A 24,652-nucleotide genomic window follows, 5' to 3' on the forward strand; every position below is an offset into this window, starting at 1 on the left:
TCATTCATAAGACAGTAATGGCAGTACAAAACATTAACAAATGTTTGAAAGTCAAATATTTAAGAGTTGTGTTAAATTTAAATTAAAAAGTCAGTGATATAAATTTCATATTATTAAACTATACTATTAGAAGCAGAACGCGTATTTCTGTCGTCTTATACGGTACTTTGTACAAAAGAAGACTTACCTTAAACGTTTAGTAAAGTAACTTGTTAAAAATATCGCATAAATTTTGCAATAATTTTATACTGTAGATTATAGGAAACTGAAACGTTACCGACCTGAAGAAAAATTACACTTACTGTTTCACTGCCGCCTGCGAATCATATAGGAATATCTCAGCCAGAACTTACAGTTTGACTATTGCGCCCTCATGGATCAAAGATATTAGGTTTAAGGGAGTGTTAAACTATTTTGGAAAATTCTATTATTCTCAGACTATTTAAAGTATTAATAGCACGAAACAATCAAACAAATTTCAGAATACTTTAAAACTACTAATATAATTGATTAATTTTTATATCAAAATAATTTAAGTTGTTTAGTTGAATACCCCTAGTTCTGTTTTAATAGTAATAGGCACGAAATTTGAGTATTTCAGGGTAGTATTGCTATGTCACAAGCATACTACAACAGAAGTTTATCCCAAGTATGACGTTGAGTTATATTTATGCTGTTGTTAATAATATTCCATCTGTTTATCATTCATCGGATTTAAGAAATTTCTTTTCACAATTTGTAGAAACTTCTGGGTTTGAATGTTTTCACTTTAGGCATAGACCTGAAATTCAGAAGCGGAAATATTGTATGAACAACTTATCTTCTACGAACTCATCTAAGCCTAATTTTACACCCAATGATTCAAACTCGACTAATAGTACGAGTAAAGGTAGTAGCAGGGTAAATCGGGACACTGCTTTTAAGTTTCCTACTGCTGGCCAAAACTGTACCGAAACAAGGCCTATTATTAGTAGTTGTACTACCACTAGTACTAGAAATTTAACTTATTGTTGTGTTGTTAAAGTTCGAAGTTCGAGATTTCAAGAACTGATGAAATTATATCACAGAAAACATTGGATTGACAGGAATGGATACACCTTGCCAATTAGGTGCTTCATAAGTCGTGTCAGAATCAATGCTGAAAATTTAGACCTAAGTTGTGACAATGACAATGATTCTGATATTATTTCAAGTGATGTGGAACGTTGTACAAGTTTTAATGGAACATATTCTGGAAATGAAGGTTTGTTTTATTTTATTACTAAAACGTAGTAAAAGTAAAACTTGCCCATTCAACTTCATTCAGGTTAACTTGTGTAAATTTAAAGACATCATTATGGAGTTCAGATATAATACAAGGTCATTAGTTTATTAAGTTAACCCTCAGCAACATGAACTTCAAGCCCAGTGACATAATCTATACATTATACCATCAATCAAATTTATTAACACTAGCTTTTTAAACCTCGGGAAAGAAAGCCCAGATTTAAGCCGATCATTTTGTGTTGCTTACTGAATTATTTCCATAAAACATTTCATATTTCTTTATATGTAATGATGAGAAACCCTTTTGAAGTATAAATGTAACTCAAGATGGTTTGTATGGGTATTAAAATATAGAATGTTTTGACCCTCTTAGGTTAACCTGAAAATAACCTAAGAAAGTCAAAACAACGTTTTCTACTTTATTTTAATAAAAGTTTTAATACTCATATCAGCGGTTGTAAGAAACATATTTGTTTTTATTATTATTCACTATTTATTTGACCATTCTCAATTCATTTACTTGAATTTCTGTATCAAGTGCTAAAGCTTGTCATAAAATGCAATAAGGTCTCACTAATATATCTTATGTTTCATTTCCAAATATTAACAAGAGGTGGTTATCTATTTTATTCATTTAAGCTTTTTTTGTTTGTTTTTTTACTGGTGTCCTGCTCCAAAATCCAAACTCTGGTTTCTAAAATATTTATCCAATATTTTCTTAAATACCTGTATCAGTGTTTTCTCAAACATGAATACCAACTATTATATAGGACAACCACTCTATTAGTATTAGAAAAATATAACTTGATTTTTGTCTGAGCATTCTTTATCTTAGACATGTGTGATATAGGCTTACTATTTGCAAAGTTTTTATCCAATTATAGGGACTTGAAACTCCTAACAATCTCAAAAGCTACACACACTTTACATTCTTTATCCTGTTCTTATCTCTACATAATTATCCCTCTACATTTGGCATTATCCTGACAATCACTCTGTCAGCTCATCTTTCTAACAATATACTTTCCATAAATACAAATCTAATTGTATGAAACTGCTTTTCTCTCAATGTTAGAGAATGTTACTGTTTATGAAGTAACTTGCTTCATTATATACAAATACCATCATTAAAAAATAATAACCTACTAATTAATTCATTAAGTTTGAGACGTTTTTTTTTAATGTTGTTACTATACATTTAAAACAAAGTAAGTTCTTGGTTTAACTATAATTGTACAACTGTACCATTTGCTAAAAGGGTATTTACTAAAAAGCCTTGAATAAAGTGTAAGTAAATTGAATTTTTTGTATATATCTTCTGGTGAAATTACCTTTCAATATCAAGTTATGTTTGTTTTCTTACATCATAATATCATTTTAAACTGATTTAATGAGATAGGCCTTTAATGTATGTCAAATTTCTGAATGAAATTAATGTATTTGAGAAACAAAAATATTATTTTTGAAATTTCAATGCTGAAATGATTGAATTATTATAAATATATATTTGAAACATAATTTTATTCTGTTACCAGTGTTGTAAGAAACCAATACATGTATTTTTGTCCTTTTGCAGAAGAATCCAGTAAGTTCTATAAAACAAGAGCTGAAGAAGTGACTGTCCCAGATGATGGAGAATGTTGTAATGTGACAGATCTTCACAAACTTAAGGAATTTCATCCTCCCCCTGTGATGCCACATGGGAATGTTGGCACCCCTACTAGAATATTCTTGGAGTTAATCAGAAACTGCAAACTTCCTCCATCAATTATTACAAAACTTGGGCTGGAATTTCCAAAAACCCGTTGTAAGAGATTATATGGAAGTGTACCATTTGAATATGATACACAGTTGTATGGAAAGTTTGGAGTAAGTCACAAAAACAGTGATTTTGAACCAGCTAGAACAGCAAAGGGTAACGTTATCACGGAAGTAGTAACATCATCAGTGTCTGTAAACCCAAAGGATTTTGACGTCCAAGATGTAGAGAACACTTCTGACAAAGAATCAGAAGAGGTAGGATGAAAACAGGTTATCACAAGTGGCCAGAACTCAACAAATTCCCTAACAAACTAGATACAGGATTTTGTTTGCACATTTAAATCTTGAATATAATTATGTGATACTATAAGAAAGAGATTAGTAAATAAATTTCTTATGAATGTAAGTTAGATACATACATGTATGTGTAGTGTAAGCTGTTTCTTAACTGTTTATTTGAGAATTGTATAAATTTGGGACATACAATTATTTGTTTAATTTGTAAAGAAAAAGGTATTCCAGGGTAAACATGAGTTAATTTTGAGAACATTAATTGTTCTATTTGTTTCACATTATCTACTACCATCAACAGCTTAGAAAGGAAAATTAATTTTGAGGAAAATAACTATTATCCTTTACACTTAAGATCTGAATTGTAAAGCATGTACAATAGACACAGTCAATAACAAGCAGTTTAGCTATGGGCATTTCTAAGTTAAACTGATATGTTTCAATGTCTTGCATATTTGTCACAAATTATAATTGTGATTTTAATAATTGATACTTACTAGTAAGTCATAATCAGGATTTTTGGGTAAATAATTTATTTACTAAAAATCTACCAAATTCTATTAAATGTTTTGAAGAATTGTTTGAAAAAAGGCAAGGACACTGACAGGAGATGAATTATTCAGTAAGGTCATCCCAATACTAAAAATATCTATAACACAATTGAAAAGGATTTCAAAATGTATGACCATACTGCCTTGTCAAGCAAGCCACAAGTGTACATCTAATCTAAAGAATTCCCAATGAAAGAACAAGCCTTCCAAAACCTAATGCACATTACCTGCAACATTCAAAATTGTAGTTTTAACTTTTTTGACTTACTTTAAAAAATAACCCACAGGATTACTGTACAAGTTTCCTAACAACTTTGACCAATTGAACCAAGTAAATATAACTGTTGTGAGCTCTGGAAAACAAAACCAAAACTTTTAAATTTAACATCATAGTTTAAGTGACTTAAACCAGTTATTAGTGTAGTAGCCTCTTCCTACACTCTTTTCCAACATGTTGATGTCTTTGTTATAATGTGACTAAAACTTGCAGTTCTCTTAATGAAGCTTTACTAGCCTTGTTTAAGTCTAAAATAACGTTTTTATACAGGATGGCTCAAAATTATCATTACTAACTTAAAATATAATAATTGAATAGCTAAGGAAATACAACTATGTAGTTTCAACATCATAAGACAAACAGTTTTTATAGTTATATTTTGTTACACACAAGTGAGTAATGTTACCCTGTAAAATGGCAACCAATTTGTCATTCCACTAGCAGAGACCAAGTCAGTGACTGTATAAATACCAGTAGAAAAAAGATGTCTGGGGGTATGTTAAGGATATTGTGTATCAGACACTTAAAGCAAGTATCTTGGAACTAGAGGCCTGGATAACTGATGTCATTTTTACTATAACCATTGACATATTGCAACAGATGTGCACTGAAATTGAATATTGGTTGGGTGTGTCATGCAAAAATCTATTGTGATGACAGTAAAAGCTGTTTGAGTAGGGCTACAACATGTTGGAAACAACATGGTTTAAAAATCTATTGTGATGACAGTAAAAGCTGTTTGAGTAGGGCTACAACATGTTGGAAACAACATGGTTTAAAAATCTATTGTGATGACAGTAAAAGCTGTTTGAGTAGGGCTACAACATGTTGGAAACAACATGGTTTAAAAATCTATTGTGATGACAGTAAAAGCTGTTTGAGTAGGGCTACAACATGTTGGAAACAACATGGTTTAAAAATCTATTGTGATGACAGTAAAAGCTGTTTGAGTAGGGCTACAACATGTTGGAAACAACATGGTTATATTTCCTCATTTAGTTAATTATTAAATTTTAAAATAGGAAAGGTAATATTGGGTCACCCTGTGCGTATGATTCAAGATACATTTTGATTTACTTAGACCATATCATCCACTGTACTAAATTCTAAAAGAAAACAGTCAGGCTTTACTGGTTAAATTAACTGCATTTACCACATTTTAAGGTAATTCATACCAAAGGACAACTATCAGAACAAAAAGCTGTCTTAGCTGAACTCGTAACATTACATGTTTGTGTTCCCTAGTTTTACCATTATAACATTACATGTTTGTGTTCCCTAGTTTTACCATTATAACATTACATGTTTGTGTTCCCTAGTTTTACCATTATAACATTACATGTTTGTGTTCCCTAGTTTTACCATTATAAAATTCACAAGCTATTTGTTTCACTACAGCTAAACTCAAGGTTTAAAGAATTACTCACACCTAAACCTTTTTTTTTCCACAATATCAGTTGTTCTTTTTCACATATCTCAAATACATAGCTGTGCAATACTGAGTATTTAACCAATCTTCCATACATTGGCCTACTTGTTAAGACACTTATGGTTATGGTAATTCATCTTATTGTACAGATGCATTTTGTTTTACAGTATAAGGTATTTGTTATATAATTCATCTCAAAACTTCAGTCGTGATTCACTGATATTAGTAAGGAATCAACTCTTACCAGCATGTTTATAAAGAAGCTGTCTAAACTATTAAGTTAAATAATAATAATAAAATGGACTCCACGTCATATCCTTTAACTTGATAAAAGTATTGTGACAGTTTTCTGCATTGTAATGCTAAGCCTATTTTCTATCCACTTCTTAACATTTTTCAACAATCTTATAAACATCCAACTAAGTTTAATATTTGTATCTAGGACTTGTTTAACTTTCCTAAGGTGGTTGAACTTCAGATAATATTGAAATTACAATATAATATCTTCTAATTTTTATACCTTGGGATGCAAGAAAAGTATGTTTAATTAGCTATAGTCATTACTAATTATTAGTAAGCAGCCAATATTGTTAATATTAACAACTGATTGTGAAGTAACTTATTAACAACTTTCAAAATAAACAATATCGGCCAAGGCACCCTTATCTAAAAGAAACAGATGTCCAATCAAAATGTTCCAAAACAATTGGTGAGACAAAAAAGCCTTTTCTAAAACTATTTTCTACATAATAGATTCCAACACCTGGCTAACAGAGACTAATTAGCATGTTGTTTTCCACACAAGATAAATTTATTTATACTACATCTGTGCATGAAATTTGTGAATAAAAATTAGCTATTTGTTAGCTTATCCAAGTTTTACATTTTAAATTGACTGACTTGTAAATTCAATTGCACCTTTTCTTTGTCATTAAATGTTTTTTGATATAAACAAGGTAATTTAGTTTTACACATAAATAACCAGTGTAGGATTTAGTATGTTTTAATTTTCTCTACATCCCAGGATGATGACACTTGTGAGGAATGGGAACGTCATGAGGCACTTCACAATGATGTAACGCAACTAGAACGTTCAAGAGAAAGGCTGTTTGAAGAAGAAATTGAGTTGAAGTGGGAAAAGGGTGGCTCTGGGTTAGTATTTTATACAGATGCTCAGTACTGGGACGCCAGAGAAGGAGACTTTGACGAGAAGACTGCTGATGATTGGGATGTGGATATGGCAGGGTATTATGAACCTGGTATGTATTTTAATTAATCTCTTGCAGAGTCTATTTATACAGATAAATGAAAAATTGATTAGTGAGGTATTTGTGATATTGTACTTATAAATGTGTGAAAATTTTCCTATATAAATTTTTTTAAAATAAATATATTTTTAAATAAAATATACAATCACTGCATGTATATCTTGGCATGAGCCAGGACCGTACAAGTTTAGCTAGTTGATCTTTGAACAGAAATAAATTTTTAATGTGTAAGCTAGATCTGTACACTAGACTGAGCTGAATTTGAAGGTGTAAGTTTTTTTTATTAGAGAGGAGAATTGTAGGAACTATGAACCCATGTTCATCATTAGACTTCATTGTCCCCCTCATCAGTGTATATGTACCTAAAATATTGTAGGAGATCATGTCTTACTGTTGGAGATGAAAGCTGTACAGAAATAAAGCTATTACCCCACAAGTGCCCCTCCATTGGCACAATGGTATGTGCAAGACGTACATTGCTAAAAACCAGGTTTCAAAACACATGGTGGGCAGAGCATAGATAGCCCATTGTGTAGCTTTATTCTTAACTACAAACAAACCCCACAAGTCGCTGTCTCAAATCTTCATAATTTATTTTCCTTTTTTTATATAATTTTTATACTTGCATGAGTGGGTGAATCAAACAAGTATATAACATTCACATTTTGACAACTGAAATATTTCTTGATGTGATTCACAGTTCTAACTAATTCCTTAGGTGCAGGAGACAAAGATGCCAGGGATTTTTTGCAAATGAGGAGAGAAACAAGACTACGAAATGGAATAGATGATGATGATGATTTTAATAGAAAAATTGGATTTTTTGAGAATCACACAAAGGTAAGTTATATAGAAAATTAGTCAACAAAGTAATGGATATCGAAAGAATAAACCTATACCATGAAAAACAAAAATTATGGAATGTCACTCACAGAAACATTTTAGTTTCAGGCGAGGTTTTAGAACGGTAGTAGTGAAATACATTTCTTCCAGCATTGATATCTTCAGTGGCAATAATGAATGTTGAAGTTTTCAAATTTTGTTTAAGACTTTATTGTATATTTTAGTTACTGTTTTTGTCACTAGATGGTAGCAACAGCAAACAATTTGAATATAAGAACTTATCTGATATTTTTAAATTTTGGATATAAACATAAAATCAAGGATTTTATTAATACTACCAATAACAAAAGTGTGAACTTAGAAATTCATTGTAATTTTAACTAACTCACGGAGATGCTTATGCACTGCATTTGTATTAAGGACACAAATCTGTGGTGAAGTTAACAAGGAATGCAAAATTTAAACCAATATAAAAAAAATTGTGTAACAAGTGGCTTTTGCCATCAAAATTAAAGAATTTTGTATGAAAATATACCAAACAAATAATGGTTAGAATGCTATTAATTTATTTAGCATTGGCTAATAGGAGAATATATGGATTGATCAAATTAATAAATTCAGAATTTATAATAGTTACATACTGTAAGATTGTAACACTCCTTCCTTTAGATGGGAAAAATGTTTACTCAGCATTTTTGTCAGACATATTGATTAGGTTTGTATGTAAATTACAAGCATAAATTTGTTTTGTAATTGATGTAATGAAAATATGAAGGCCAGGTGGTTAGTGGGCTCAACTCGTAATAAGAGAACTGTGGGTTGGCACACCCATCCTACCAGACTATGGGGACATTGTAAGGTAACAGTTAATACCACTGTTTCTTGGTCAAAGAGTAGCCCAAGAATTGGTGGTGGGTGATAATGACTAGCTGCCTTCCTTCTAGTGTTACATTGCTAAATTAGGGACGGCTAGCAAATATAGTCCTCATGTAGCTTTGTGTGAAATTCAAAACAAACAAAACCAGTTATGAAATTTAATGCATGAAAAATAATAATATTTTATTTAAAATAATTAGAACTAACCAGAACCTATGATGAGCTGTGTCTGATTTCACAGACATTCTGTAATTAAATGTAAAATAACAAATCTTAATAAGTAGTTATTTGAAATAACCTAGACATACACTGTTTTAAACCTCATGTAATTGTTCAGAACCAAAAGATAGCCATTATTAATTTAATTTTTTTACATTATAGGTATGAATGTTTGATCATAAATGACTTTTTATTTGTATGTAACCTTTATTATACATCAAAAGTCTTTCTGATGTGAAAATATCCGGATCTTGGTTGTTTGAGATGTGTTTCTTGTAGAATTTTAGATAAAGATTGATGGTACAAGCAGATTTGTCTATTAAACTAAGTAGTAATAAAGATTGATGGTACAAGCAGATTTGTATGTTAAACTAAGTAGTAATAAAGATTAATGGTACAAGCAGATTTGTCTGTTAAACTAAGTAGTAATAAAGATTGATGGTACTAGCAGATTTGTCTGTTAAACTAAGTAGTAATAAAGATTAATGGTACAAGCAGATTTGTCTGTTAAACTAAGTAGTAATAAAGATTGATGGTACTAGCAGATTTGTCTGTTAAACTAAGTAGTAATAAAGATTTATGGTACAAGCAGATTTGTCTGTTAAACTAAGTAGTAAAAAAGATTGATGGTACTAGCAGATTTGTCTGTTAAACTAAGTACTAATAAAGATTGATGGTACTAGGAGATTTGTCTGTTAAACTAAGTAGTAATAACGATTAATGGTACAAGCAGATTTGTCTGTTAAACTAAGTAGTAATAAAGATTAATGGTACAAGCAGATTTGTCTGTTAAACTAAGTAGTAATAAAGATTTATGGTACAAGCAGATTTGTCTGTTAAACTAAGTAGTAAAAAAGATTTATGGTACAAGCAGATTTGTCTGTTGAACTAAGTAGTAAAAAAGATTGATGGTACTAGCAGATTTGTCTGTTAAACTAAGTACTAATAAAGATTGATGGTACTAGGAGATTTGTCTGTTAAACTAAGTAGTAATAAAGATTCATGGTACTAGCAGATTTGTCTGTTAAACTAAGTAGTAAAAAAGATTGATGGTACTAGCAGATTTGTCTGTTAAACTAAGTAGTAATAAAGATTAATGGTACAAGCAGATTTGTCTGTTAAACTAAGTAGTAATAAAGATTGATGGTACTAGCAGATTTGTCTGTTAAACTAAGTAGTAATAAAGATTTATGGTACAAGCAGATTTGTCTGTTAAACTAAGTAGTAAAAAAGATTGATGGTACTAGCAGATTTGTCTGTTAAACTAAGTACTAATAAAGATTGATGGTACTAGGAGATTTGTCTGTTAAACTAAGTAGTAATAACGATTAATGGTACAAGCAGATTTGTCTGTTAAACTAAGTAGTATTAAAGATTAATGGTACAAGCAGATTTGTCTGTTAAACTAAGTAGTAATAAAGATTTATGGTACAAGCAGATTTGTCTGTTAAACTAAGTAGTAAAAAAGATTGATGGTACTAGCAGATTTGTCTGTTAAACTAAGTACTAATAAAGATTGATGGTACTAGGAGATTTGTCTGTTAAACTAAGTAGTAATAACGATTAATGGTACAAGCAGATTTGTCTGTTAAACTAAGTAGTAATAAAGATTAATGGTACAAGCAGATTTGTCTGTTAAACTAAGTAGTAAAAAAGATTGATGGTACTAGCAGATTTGTCTGTTAAACTAAGTAGTAAAAAAGATTGATGGTACTAGCAGATTTGTCTGTTAAACTAAGTAGTAATAAAGATTGATGGTACAAGCAGATTTGTCTGTTAAACAAAGTAGTAATAAATATTCATGGTACTAGCAGGTTTGTATGCCAGCTATGTTAAACTAAGTTGTAATAAAGATTAATGGTACTAGCAGGTTTGTATGCCAGCTTTGTTAAACTAAGTAGTTATAAAGATTGATGGTACTAGCAGGTTTGCATGCCAGCTATATTGAACTAAGTAGTAATAAATATTGATGGTACTAGCATGTTTGTCTACCAGCTATGTTAAACTAAGTAGTAGTAAAGACTGATGGTACTAGCAGGTTTTTCTACCAGCTATGTTGAACTTAAGTGTTTTATTTATTGTACAAGAATAATGTTTTCCTGAGATGACAGTGGACTGGGCAAAATGTTTAAAATTTTGAAGTTGATGATTTGAGATGTTTTAAAGATTAGTTATAATTTCTAGGTCCTGTTCTGTGGTTGAAAGTTTTGAAAATTAATTGTAAGTTGAGGTTTTGGAGGAGGGATGAATGCAGTTGTGATAATCAAAAGAAATGTATAGATGTTATGAGGTTTCAGTCCTCACAGTTTAAAGGCAGAGAGCATTTTACGAATTTCTAGTACCTGTTTGTCGAGTGTCCCCACTTATTATTTTTGTTTGTAAAAATCTGATAAGTTTGTCTTGAATATGTATTTAAGTAAAAATATGTATAATTGGCCAAATCTTAAATTAATAAAAATGTCATGAAATTTAGCACACTGGCTTTTTATAAACTGCAAACTTCTTTGAAATTTTCTTTATTAGGATTCAAACAGAAAACCCCTCGGTGTGGATTCCTGTACGTGGTGAGGGGACCTCCAAGGGAAGGTTCTGTTCTTTCAGTTTACCTCCTCTGGGATCTAAACATCCATCCGCGTGTTTGCCGTGTGTGGCGACCCGTGAAGGGGAGGAGAGGATCCTGGTGGTTGAGGGGTCCAACCCTAACACACCACTTTATCCTTGAATTTCTGTAGACGAGCAGCCTTTGGGTGGCCCCCCAAATCGGCTGGTTCACTTGGGCTGGAGTCAACTAAGTACCAGTGTTGGAAGTTCTCAACGGGTGTTGTGAACTTTGTGTCTGATGCTGGTGTTTGGGTATAGTGCTCACGAAACCCTGGCGTTGCTGCATTGTCCTTGCATGACTTTGTAGTGCGTCCCCTCGTAGGGCTCCATGGTGGGTGGGGTCGGTGAGGACCGAAATTTTCCTTTTTTCCTGTGGATCCTCCAATAAAAAATTTAAATAAAATAGTGAAAAAACAGTCAATAGGTAAACGACCACATCTTGAAGACTCTGAGCAGCAATCTTTAACATCTGTAACACACGTTCCCCATTTTCCTATATTACATTCTCTTTCAAAAAAACCTTTTGGGCAAATGTTTCCCTTTTTTATTCAGAAGGGACTAGAGGGACTTGCTGGCTCTCCAAAGTCAGTAAAGAAGCTTCGAACTGGAGACATATTGGTTGAAACATCCACATCCCAACACAGTTAACTCCTCTTAATTTAAAGGCAATTGGGGATGTACCTATTGAGGTTACCCCTCATGCTACCTTGAATTCATCACAAGGAGTTATTGTTGAGAGGGATTTCAAGAACGTCCCCGAGTCAGAGATTCTCGCTGGTCTCTCCACTCAAGGAGTTTCTGCAGTGAGGCGCATCTCCACTCGCAAAGACGGAGTTACACTGTTGACAAGTATTTTTGTTTTGACATTTACATCACCACGTGCACCTGCCACCATCAAGGCAGGTTATCTAATTTGCAGGGTATGGCCGTACATTCCAAACCCTCTTCGATGTTTCCAATGTCAGAGGTTTGACCACTCAAAGACGTTCTGTCATGGTTTCCTGACATGTGCTCGTTGTTGTGGCAAGGACCACGATGCCTATGAGTGTCACACGGACCCACATTGTGTCAACTGCAATGATTCCTACCCTTCCTACTTTCGTTCTTGGTTGGAGGAAAAAGAGGTGCAGTGTTTGAAAATGACCCATAACATTAGTTATCCTGAGGTTCAGAAATTGCTGTCCGCCACTCCATCTCGGACATATGCTGCTGCACTTCGTTCCACAACTACAGTGGGAGTGCAGACAGATCTCTCTGTACCACCAAGAGAATCGTTTTTAAAACAAATGAAAAGCCTTTTGACCTTCATGATTAAAAAGGTTGATGAATCAACTTCTTCACCCATCTCTGTTCCTCCCATACAGTCCAACAAATCTCAAGATCCACATCCTTCGGTTTCAAATACAGGCATTTCTTCTGACACATCTTTTTCTCCAACCTTACGATGCAAAACAATCATTCGTTCACGTCCTCAGTCACTGGAATCCCCTTCCAACAACAAAGATCTGCCCCATCAACCCAGAGCAGGATCCATGGAGGTCAATAGACCTCCTCCAAAGAAGGACAGTAAAGAAAAAAGACGTGGTCGTAAACAGAAGGGTTCTCCAGCTACTTCGCCTACCCGTCATTAAAAATGGCCACCTTGATACAATGGAACTGTCGAGGTTTACGTTCTAATCTGGATGATATCAAAACACTGATTGTTTCCAATGATCCTGTATGTCTTTCCTTACAAGAAACATTTCTGAAACCTGCTGATACAGTCACCATTCGGCAGTTTTCTCTGTACAGAAATGGCAGGCTGTGTGATGGACGAGTACATGGAGGGGTGGCACTATTGGTTGATCAGCATGTGCCCACCCTGTCTTTTTCACTCAACACACCCTTTGAGGCTGTAGCCATCCGTGTTTCTTTGGGTCATACCATCACTGTTTGTTCTCTCTACCTGTCCCCTGGAGAGATATGACCAATCAGACCTTGATGCTCTCGTTGAACATTTGCCATCTCCATTTCTAATCCTGGGGTCTTTAATGGACATCATCCCCTCTGGGGAAGTGCTGTTATTGATAGGAGGGGTCGCTCTGTAGAACGTATGCTCTCTGATCACAATTTTTCTCTTTTCAATACTGGTTCTTCCACTTATTTTCACGCACCTAGTCAGTCCTTTAATGATCTCTCAGTTTGCTCCCCTTCATTATTTTCCCATTTTCATGGAGGGTTGACAGTAATCCACTAGGCAGTGATCATATTCCTATACTTTTGAGAGAGACTGGCCGTGGTCGATACCACCCTACCCATGTGCCCTGGTGGAAGCTGGATCAGGCAGACTGGTCCACTTTCACTGCTCTCGCAGAACTTGATCCTGCCATCGTGAATCAGCCATCAATAGACAACTGTGTGGCAGTGGTAACTGACTGTATTATACAAGGAGCTGCTCAGTATATTCCTAAAACCTCAACACATTTTCCATGATATCCTTGTCCGTGGTGGAATCCTGCTTGCCACTTGGCACGGAAAGCTCAAAAACGGGCTTGGGATACATTCCATAGATATCCCACACTTTCGAACCACATCGCTTTTCAATGATCCCATACACATGCTAGATGGGTAAGACATCAAAGCCAGAAGGAATCTTGGATTAAGTTCACAACTAATATATCTTCTACCACCAGTTCCAAAGTCATATGGGACAGGATTCGAAAGGTCAGTGGGCACTACAATTCTGTCCCCCACTCCATCTTACTTTCTGATGGCCAAGAGGTAGCTGATGTCCGGAGCATCGCCGATACTCTAGGTGAAAGCTTTTGCCAGGTATCTAGCACTTCTGCTTGTTTATCCACCTTCTTGGCCATCAAGACTCGGACAGAGCGTTCACCTCTTTCCTTTCAAACTGACTGTCTTTTTCACTATAATTGTCCTTTTACAATGGTGGAACTGAAAATGGCCCTTCATCAGTCTGGCAGTACATCTGTTGGACCTGATGATGTACACTATAACATGCTGCGCTATCTCTCTCTCCTGCTTCTCTTGATATTATTCTAATTGTTTTTAACCAGGTCTGGCAGAAGAATGTTTTTCTTGATGCCTGGCATCAGGCTATTATCTTACCTTTCTCTAAATCTGGGAAAGATCCCAAGATTCCTTCACACTACTGTCCAATTGCTTTGACGAGCTGTCTCTGTAAGACCTTAGAGAGGATGGTTAATGCTCATCTTGTTTGGTTCCTCGAATCAAACAACCTCCTCTCGCCCTCCCAGTGTGGGTTCCGATGACAGCATTCTACCACAGACCACCTAATTCGACTTGAAACATCAATCAGAGAAGCCTTTCTCAAACGCCAACATCTTGTTTCAATATTCTTTGACATTAAAAAGGCTTATGACACAACATGGAGGTATGGCATTTTGCAAGACCTCCATATATATGGGTTACGTGGCCACTTACTTATGTTTATTAAAATTTTTTAATGGACAGGAGATTCCAAATTCGTGTGGGTTCGACACTTTCCCATTCTTTTGTAAAGGAACTTGGGGTCCCTCAGGGCTGTGTTTTGAGTGTCACACTTTTCAGTATAAAAATAAATTCTATCACTGAACAACTCCCTCTCACTGTTGCAAACGGGCTCTATGTTGACGACTTTCACATCTCGTGTCAGTCATCAAACATGAGATATATTGAGTGGCAACTACAAATTGCCCTCAATCAAGTACTGAAGTTGACTACAGGGAACGGCTTTAATTTTTCTCTCTCTAAAACCATTTGCATGTACTTTTGCTGCCAACGGGGTATCCATCCTGATCCTGAACTCCGTATTGGTGAAGTTTTGCTGCCAGTAGTCCCTGAGACCAAATTCTAGGGGCTAATCGTTGACCGTAAGCTGACCTTTATACCACACTTAAAGCAGCTACGGGTCAAATGCACAAGAGCACTGAACATCCTCTGTTTCCTCTACTGCCAGTTGGGGAGCAGATCAATGTTCTATGTTAAAGATATATCGTGCTCTTATTCGTTCAAAACTTGACTATGGATCACTGGTCTATGGCTCTGCCAGACCCTCGGCCTTAAAAATGCTGGACCCCACTCATCATCAAGGACTTCGACTCTGCACTGGGGCTTTCTGCACCTCCCCAGTTCAGAGCTTATAAGTGGAATCTCACGAACCTTCTCTGCATCTTTGCCGTTTGCAGCTATCTTTACTATATTCTTCGAAACTTCGCTCCTTACCAAAGCATCCCACTTGGGGATGTGTTTTTCTTCCTTAGTGGGCCGTACTTTTTCAGAACAAACGATCTGCCATTGCTCCTTTTGGCCTTCGCATCCAGGCACAATTGGATGAATTGGGTCTGTCCTTGGAAAACATTGCAGAATTCACTGGTCAGCCCATCCCCCTATGGCTTATTACAGCCTCCAAATGTGACCTTTCTTTAAGTCATCTGAAAAAGGCAGATACTCCCGATTGGAAGTAGCATCTTTTATTTACTGAACATCTTTCAAACAACCTTTTTATTCCAATTTATACAGATGGTTCAAAATGAGGTGACTCTGTGGGTTCTGCTATGGTTTGTTGTGGTTCAGTGGTTGTGCGCAGAATCCCCTCTACAGCTTCTGTGTTCACTGCTGAACTGTATGCCATATCTCTTGCCCTGGATGAAATTGAAGCTGAGCAGTACTCCGACTGCACTATTTATACTGACTCGCTTGGTTCTCTACTGGCCCTGGAATCAATTCACGTTGGTTCACACCCTGTTCTCCCAGATTTTCAAAACTGACTGGCTCATTTCTCTTTAACATCTACTTCTATTCAGTTTTTCTGAATACCAGGCCACGTTGGTATTTGTGGGAATGTGCTTGCAGACATGGCAGCTAAATCTATCTGCCCCAGCACTATCACCACTGTGCCAATTCCGTACATGGACTATGGTCTTGTATTCAAGACTCAGCTCCGTGCCAGCTGGCAGTCCACTTGGAGTGAACAACGTGACAACAAGCTTTTTCAAATAAAATCCTATATTGGGCTTTGGCCATCGAGCTTTCGTAAGGTTCGGAAGGAGGAAGTTGTTCTAACTAGACTACGCATTGGTCACAGTTTTTTAACTCATCGTTTTCTTTTATCTGGAACTGATGCACCAGTGTGTAGTTTGTGTAACACTCAAATCACTATCAGCCACATTTTACTTTCTTGCCATCATTACGACTCTCAACGACGGCACTATTTTAAACCTGTTCTGTCCCAGGGTTTGTCTATAACATTAGACAATGTTATTGGTGATGGTGACACTGTCCACCATGATAAAGTTTTTAGTTTTTTAATGGCCATTAATCTTTGTAACCTCATTTAAGTGTTTGATATTTATTCATTACACCTTTTAAATTGTGGTTCCCTTTTCAGAGTCTCAATCTCTCTAGTTCAATTTGACATTGGAAAATGACCAGAACATTGAATAACTCAACGCCAGGACTGGAAAGGCCAACGTCAAGTGACTAACGCTGCTGTTTGAACTATCTGTTTGCACTACCTGTTAGTCATCCTGGCGAGTTGTTAGTGCACTTTTGCTGCATGTCATTTAACACGTTTATTACTTTACCTTTTAGCACTGGTCGTAATGACACATAACCCGGAACCAGGACTGGAAAGGCCAACTTCAGGTGGCTGACTGTGGTTCTTGTACTTACCTGTTAGTCTTCCTGGCGGGTTATGATCATTACCATTGTGCTACAGAAAGTACTTTACAACTTCTCTTACTCTGCTTTCTCTCTTAACATTGTAGACTAGGTGTCAACATTGGTTTTATGATTTTTCTGTTTTTTAATACTGTTTTGTTTTACCTTCATTTCCTTTTATGTATTTTACTACATTTAATTTATTTTTACCTTTTTACTGGACGTTTGACTCAGATAGCCCAGCTGCTTTGTGCCATAAAACACTAAATCAATCAATTAAACAGAAGAGCTAGTGAAAAGTCTGTTTGCATCTCACTTATTATTTTAGGGTATTGGACGTCGGTTGATGGAAAAACAGGGTTGGCGAGATGGACAAGGATTAGGAAAAACAGTCATTGGTCCTGCTGAGCCAGTTGTTGATAAAGGACAGAACCCACGGAACAAATCAGGTTTTGGGTAAATAGACGTTGGTTACTTGTTGTAGCATATTTTGAGTATTTATTACTCTTGTAATTTAGAGTATCATGTTAATGAGGTACATAACACATTCTTCATGTAGCAGCAAAGTTCATGGTCAGTTCCAAAATTGTGAGCTATTCTACTGCCAGAAAACAACAAATAAAACAGGGGCATCATTTGGGGGGGTTTATAATTCATCTTTATCTTAGAAAACAACAAAAACAGGGGAATCATTTGGGGAGGTTTATAATTCATCTTTATCTTAGAAAACAACAACAAAAACAGGGGCATCATTTGGGGAGGTTTATAATTCATCTTTATCTTAGAAAACAACAAAAACAGGGAAATCATTTGGGGAGGTTTATAATTCATCTTTATCTTAGAAAACAACAAAAACAGGGAAATCATTTGGGGAGGTTTATAATTCATCTTTATCTTAGAAAACAACAAAAACAGGGGCATCATTTGGGGGGGTTTATAATTCATCTTTATCTTAGAAAACAACAAAAACAGGGAAATCATTTGGGGAGGTTTATAATTCATCTTTATCTTAGAAAACAACAAAAACAGGGAAATCATTTGGGGAGGTTTATAATTCATCTTTATCTTAGAAAACAACAACAAAACAGGGGCATCATTTGGGGAGGTTTATAATTCATCTTTATCTTAGAAAACAACAAAAACAGGGAAATCATTTGGGGAGGTTTATAATTCATCTTTATCTTAGAAAACAACAAAAACAGGGAAATCATTTGGGGAGGTTTATAATTCATCTTTATCTTAGAAAACAACAACAAAAACAAGGGCATCATTTGGGGAGGTTTATAATTCATCTTTATCTTAGAAAACAACAAAAACAGGGGCATCATTTGGGGAGGTTCATAATTCATCTTTATCTTAGAAAACAACAAAAACAGGGAAATCATTTGGGGAGGTTCATAATTCATCTTTATCTTAGAAAACAACAAAAACAGGGGCATCATTTGGGGAGGTTTATAATTCATCTTTATCTTAGAAAACAACAAAAACAGGGAAATCATTTGGGGAGGTTTATAATTCATCTTTATCTTAGAAAACAACAAAAACAGGGAAATTATTTGGGGAGGTTTATAATTCATCTTTATCTTAGAAAACAACAAAAACAGGGAAATCATTTGGGGAGGTTTATAATTCATCTTTATCTTAGAAAACAACAAAAAAACAGGGACATCATTTGGGGAGGTTCATAATTCATCTTTATCTTAGAAAACAACAACAAAAACAGGGGTATCATTTGGGGAGGTTTATAATTATCTTTATCTTAGGGCCTAGGTGGCAGTTTTTGTGAGATATTTCTAGGCAGGTTGGAGCAACACATGTACAAATATTATATCATAGAGCAGACACCCAGTTGAATTAAATGGCCCATACAGTTTAGAATGTTTTGCTTCCTCCCCTCCCCCCAAAGTGGTGCTTTTAGACATAAATTTTATTATTTTCTTGATTAAGCTAAAAAATTTAACTTAACACACAGTATTAAATTAGGAATCTGTACTGCAGACCATAAAACATTCATACATTTTTGTTTTATGTAGCTGTGTCATTGGTGTAATTATTTTTTCTTGCCTGTTTCCAGTAACATAATGATCTGATATTTGATATTAAATCTTAATGCTATTATTATTAATCAACCAATTTTGTTGTTTTTTATCTGCAATTAAATTGTTTTACTGAAAGAGTATTTATTATAATTGTATTAAAAACTGATAATTTACATACAAACTTTTATAATGACAGTACTTCTATACAGTATTTTAGTTAAAGTAGTTGTAGCTCTGACAGAAAATTATAATAGTCAGCTATTAAATTATATAATGGTAATTATGATAGCATTTATCACACTTAAGGTGTTCATTCATTTGTTTTTTCTTTGAAATGTTTTGATAATATTTTGATGTATATGTAGGACTTACTACTTTATGTCATTTTGATAATACTCTGTACACGTAGGTCTTAATATCATTTTGTAACTACTTTTTGACATTTTGATAATATTCTGTACACGTAGGTCTGTATTTCATTTTGTAACTACTTTTTGTCATTTTGATAATACTCTGTACACGTACGTCTGTATTTCATTTTGTAACTACTTTTTCTCATTTTCATAATACTCTGTACACGTAGGTCTGTATTTCATTTTGTAACTACTTTTTGTCATTTTGATAATACTCTGTACACGTAGGTCTGTATTTCATTTTGTAACTACTTTTTGACATTTTGATAATACTCTGTACACGTAGGTCTGTATTTCATTTTGTAACTACTTTTTGACATTTTGATAATATTCTGTACACGTAGGTCTCTATTTCATTTTGTAACTACTTTTTGTCATTTTGATAATATTCTGTACACGTAGGTCTGTATTTCATTTTGTAACTACTTTTTGACATTTTGATAATACTCTGTACACGTAGGTCTGTATTTCATTTTGTAACTACTTTTTGACATTTTGATAATACTCTGTACATGTATGTCTGTATTTCATTTTGTAACTACTTTTTGACATTTTGATAATACTCTGTACATGTAGGTCTGTATTTCATTTTGTAACTACTTTTTGACATTTTGATAATACTCTGTACATGTAGGTCTGTATTGCATTTTGTAACTACTATTTTGACAATACTCTGTACACGTAAGTCTGTATTTTATTTTGTAACTAATTTTTGACATTTCGATAATACTCTGTACACGTACGTCTGTATTTCATTTTGTAACTACTTTTTGACATTTCAACAATACTCTGTACTCGTACGTCTGTATTTCATTTTGTAACTACTTTTTGACATTTTGATAATACTCTGTGCACGTTGGTCTGTATTTCATTTTGTAACTACTTTTTGACAATACTCTGTACACGTACATGTGTATTTCATTTTGTAACTACTTTTTGACATTTTGATAATACTCTGTACATGTAGGTCTGTATTTCATTTTGTAACTACTTTTTGACATTTTGATAATACTCTGTACATGTAGGTCTGTATTGCATTTTGTAACTACATTTTGACAATAACTGGGTCTGTATTTCATTTTGTAACTATTTTGACATTTCAACAATACTCTGTACACGTTGGTCTGTATTTCATTTTGTAACTACTTTTGACATTTTGATAATACTCTGTACTACCGCGTGGATCTGTATTTCATTTTGTAACTACTTTTGACATTTTGATAATACTCTGTACACGTAGGTCTGTATTTCATTTTGTAACTACTTTTTGACATTTTGATAATACTCTTTACACATACGTCTGTATTTCATTTTGTAACTACTTTTTGTCATTTTGATAATACTCTGTACACGTAGGTCTGTATTTCATTTTGTAACTACTTTTTGCCATTTTGATAATACTCTGTACAAGTACGTCTATTTCATTTTGTAACTACTTTTTGCCATTTTGATAATACTCTGGACATGTAGGTCTGTATTTCATTTTGTAACTATTTTTTGACATTTTGATAATACTCTGTACACGTAGTCTATTTCATTTTGTTACTACTTTTTGACATTTTGATAACACTCTGTACACGTTGGTCTGTATTTCATTTTGTAACTACTTTTTGACATTTTGATAATACTCTGGACATGTAGGTCTGTATTTCATTTTGTAACTATTTTTTGACATTTTGATAATACTCTGTACACGTAGTCTATTTCATTTTGTAACTACTTTTTGACATTTTGATAATACTCTGTACATGTAGGTCTGTATTTCATTTTGTAACTACTTTTTGACATTTTGATAATACTCTGTACATGTAGGTCTGTATTGCATTTTGTAACTACATTTTGACAATACTCTGTACACGTAGGTCTGTATTTCATTTTGTAACTACTTTTTGACATTTCAACAATACTCTGTGCACGTTGGTCTGTATTTCATTTTGTAACTACTTTTTGACATTTTGATAATACTCTGTACTCGTAGGTCTGTATTTCATTTTGTAACTACTTTTTGACATTTTGATAATACTCTGTACATGTAGGTCTGTACTTCATTTTGTAACTACTTTTTGACATTTTGATAATACTCTGTACACGTAGGTCTGTATTTCATTTTGTAACTACTTTTTGACATTTTGATAATACTCTTTACACGTACGTCTGTATTTCATTTTGTAACTACTTTTTGTCATTTTGATAATACTCTGTACACGTAGGTCTGTATTTCATTTTGTAACTACTTTTTGCCATTTTGATAATACTCTGGACATGTAGGTCTGTATTTCATTTTGTAACTATTTTTTGACATTTTGATAATACTCTGTACACGTAGTCTATTTCATTTTGTTACTACTTTTTGACATTTTGATAACACTCTGTACACGTTGGTCTGTATTTCATTTTGTAACTACTTTTTGACATTTTGATAATACTCTGGACATGTAGGTCTGTATTTCATTTTGTAACTATTTTTTGACATTTTGATAATACTCTGTACACGTAGTCTATTTCATTTTGTAACTACTTTTTGACATTTTGATAACACTCTGTACACGTTGGTCTGTATTTCATTTTGTAACTACTTTTTGACATTTTGATAACACTGTACACGTAGTCTTTATTTCATTTTGTAACTACTTTTGACATTTTGATAATACTCTGTACACGTTGGTCTGCATTTCATTTTGTAACTACTTTTTGACATTTTGATAATACTCTGTACACGTAGGTCTGTACTTCATTTTGTAACTACTTTTTGACATTTTGATAATACTCTGGACATGTAGGTCTGTATTTCATTTTGTAACTATTTTTTGACATTTTGATAATACTCTGTACACGTAGTCTATTTCATTTTGTAACTACTTTTTGACATTTTGATAACACTCTGTACACGTTGGTCTGTATTTCATTTTGTAACTACTTTTTGACATTTTGATAACACTGTACACGTAGTCTTTATTTCATTTTGTAACTACTTTTTGACATTTTGATAATACTCTGTACACGTTGGTCTGCATTTCATTTTGTAACTACTTTTTGACATTTTGATAATACTCTGTACACGTAGGTCTGTACTTCATTTTGTAACTACTTTTTGACATTTTGATAATACTCTTTACACGTACGTCTGTATTTGATTTTGTAACTACTTTTTGACATTTTGATAATACTCTGTACACGTAGGTCTGTATTTCATTTTGTAACTACTTTTTGCCATTTTGATAATACTCTGTACAAGTACGTCTATTTCATTTTCTAACTACTTTTTGACATTTTGATAACACTCTGTACACGTTGGTCTGTATTTCATTTTGTAACTACTTTTTGACATTTTGATAATACTCTGGACATGTAGGTCTGTATTTCATTTTGTAACTATTTTTTGACATTTTGATAATACTCTGTACACGTAGTCTATTTCATTTTGTAACTACTTTTTGACATTTTGATAACACTCTGTACACGTTGGTCTGTATTTCATTTTGTAACTACTTTTTGTCATTTTGATAATATTCTGTACACGTTGGTCTGTATTTCATTTTGTAACTACTTTTTGTCATTTTGATAATATTCTGTACACGTAGTCTTTATTTCATTTTGTAACTACTTTTTGACATTTTGATAATACTCTGTACACGTTGGTCTGCATTTCATTTTGTAACTACTTTTTGACATTTTGATAATACTCTGTACATGTATGTCTGTATTTCATTTTGTAACTACTTTTTGTCATTTTGATAACACTCTGTACATGTAGGTCTGTATTTCATTTTTTAACTACTTTTTGTCATTTTAAAGTGTAGTTATTCTGGTTTTAGTTCTAATATTAATTAACTTCCAATATTTTTCTTTGGCATTGTTTACAGGTACAGAGGTGAGAAACTTGTACGCCGTTCAGGATCAAAAGTTAGAAGAAGACAACGATGTGGGAATGTTTTCATCTCGACAGTTTATGATAACCCATACGAAACAGATCCCATTGAGCCACTGTTGAGATCAAGTCTTCCATCAGTTCTGTCATTTAGAAAGGAATTCATGAAATCATCAGATAATCAGTAGAAACTGGATATCATTCATTTGGAAAGTTAATTTGTTGTAGAAAAGATTTAATAACTTATTGCACATATATGTGTGTGTAAAGTGTTTATTTACAAGCCAGCCTGATGAAACACATACCCTTGTGTGTACATATTTGGTTTTTATTACTTCAAAGCAATTTTAAAATAAAGTTTCATAGTTGTATTTTAATACTTTATGTGAGTCATAAACTGTTACATGAGATGCTACTTGGCTACATTTATATACAAACAATAGAAATCAGAATTTTTAACAAATGGTTATCTTGGTAAATTCACTCTCCTTGAGTTAAATGTTATTCCACACCCACATACTATATAGGATGTATCTGTTTATTTGGATGTATCTATTTATTTGTATACTCATTATACTAATTTAACAATGTTGTTTCTGGTCAGTAATCTATTGCCTTTACATAAAGCTAATCACATTTGATAAGCAAATAACTGGAACTGATTAGAAAGTGAAGAAAATACTTAATAAAAAATATAGTATATATGTCTGGAAAACATAATTACAAATATTAGATCTCTGTAGGAAAATCACTGAGAATTCTAGTGTTCTGATACCTTCCTGAAGACCTGCTATATAAGGACATAATGTTTTATACAGAATCCTGCTTTCCACATCTAACTCAAGAAAACTTTCTACAAAATATTATCCTGTACAATAACAAGTTCTTTACTTTTGTATTTTTTGTATTAAAAATTATTGTAGTATGTAGAAAGATGTGTGTATAAACATATATGTTTGTATGTATTGTGTTTATAAACATGTCTTCTATTAGCCTTTTTTTTAGTAGTTGTTTGTGAAAAATCTGAAAGCCAATAGTACAATGGACCCAAGATATTACACATTTTGGGTTTGCCAGTGAAAATTTAAACTGTTTTTGAACAAAAAAAAAAACAGGATTTGATGTCAAATCTAAAATAAAAATAAACCACACGTACAAAAGATAATTATTTCATATTAGCCTCATGCAAGTTGTGGATAGAATTTCTTTGTAGTGTACATGTAAGACTGATGAGGTATTTTTTTAAATGGGCAAATTTTAGTAAGGTTTTTAAATTGCAGTTATAAGGT

At 33.4% G+C, this 24,652-nt stretch overlaps 2 protein-coding genes across 9 annotated transcripts in view; one reads left to right on the top strand and one right to left on the bottom strand.

Annotated features, from left to right (window-relative positions):
* Window positions 1-410, bottom strand: part of LOC143256270 (unconventional myosin-Ic-like) — a 104,399-nt gene extending 103,989 nt beyond the window's left edge. For 3 of the 8 annotated variants that reach the window (XM_076513265.1, XM_076513264.1, XM_076513255.1), the window contains exon 1: window positions 188-319. The gene's annotated coding sequence lies outside the window, so the exon portion shown is untranslated. Of the gene's footprint in view, window positions 1-187 lie in introns of all 8 variants that reach the window. The other 5 variants (XM_076513260.1, XM_076513256.1, XM_076513258.1 and 2 more) reach the window with 4 other exon arrangements.
* On the top strand, window positions 302-24,361 carry LOC143256271 (G patch domain-containing protein 3-like). The gene is made up of 6 exons (XM_076513273.1): window positions 302-1,243; window positions 2,843-3,282; window positions 6,600-6,834; window positions 7,562-7,683; window positions 17,372-17,499; window positions 23,359-24,361. The coding sequence occupies exons 1-6, from the start codon at window positions 652-654 to the stop codon at window positions 23,549-23,551; spliced, it is 1,710 nt and encodes a 569-aa protein (XP_076369388.1). The 5' UTR covers window positions 302-651; the 3' UTR covers window positions 23,552-24,361.
* Window positions 24,362-24,652: the final 291 nt, after the last annotated feature.

This window comes from Tachypleus tridentatus, chromosome 7, assembly GCF_004210375.1.
Source record: "Tachypleus tridentatus isolate NWPU-2018 chromosome 7, ASM421037v1, whole genome shotgun sequence".
NCBI classification, from domain to species: domain Eukaryota; kingdom Metazoa; phylum Arthropoda; class Merostomata; order Xiphosura; family Limulidae; genus Tachypleus; species Tachypleus tridentatus.

Coding starts and splice junctions, on each gene's coding strand:
- LOC143256271 (XM_076513273.1), top strand. CDS start 652: ATGACGTTGAGTTATATTTATGCTGTTGTTAATAATATTCCATCTGTT. Junction 6,835..7,561: donor GGCAGGGTATTATGAACCTG/GTATGTATTTTA, acceptor CTAATTCCTTAG/GTGCAGGAGACAAAGATGCC. Junction 17,500..23,358: donor CGGAACAAATCAGGTTTTGG/GTAAATAGACGT, acceptor CATTGTTTACAG/GTACAGAGGTGAGAAACTTG.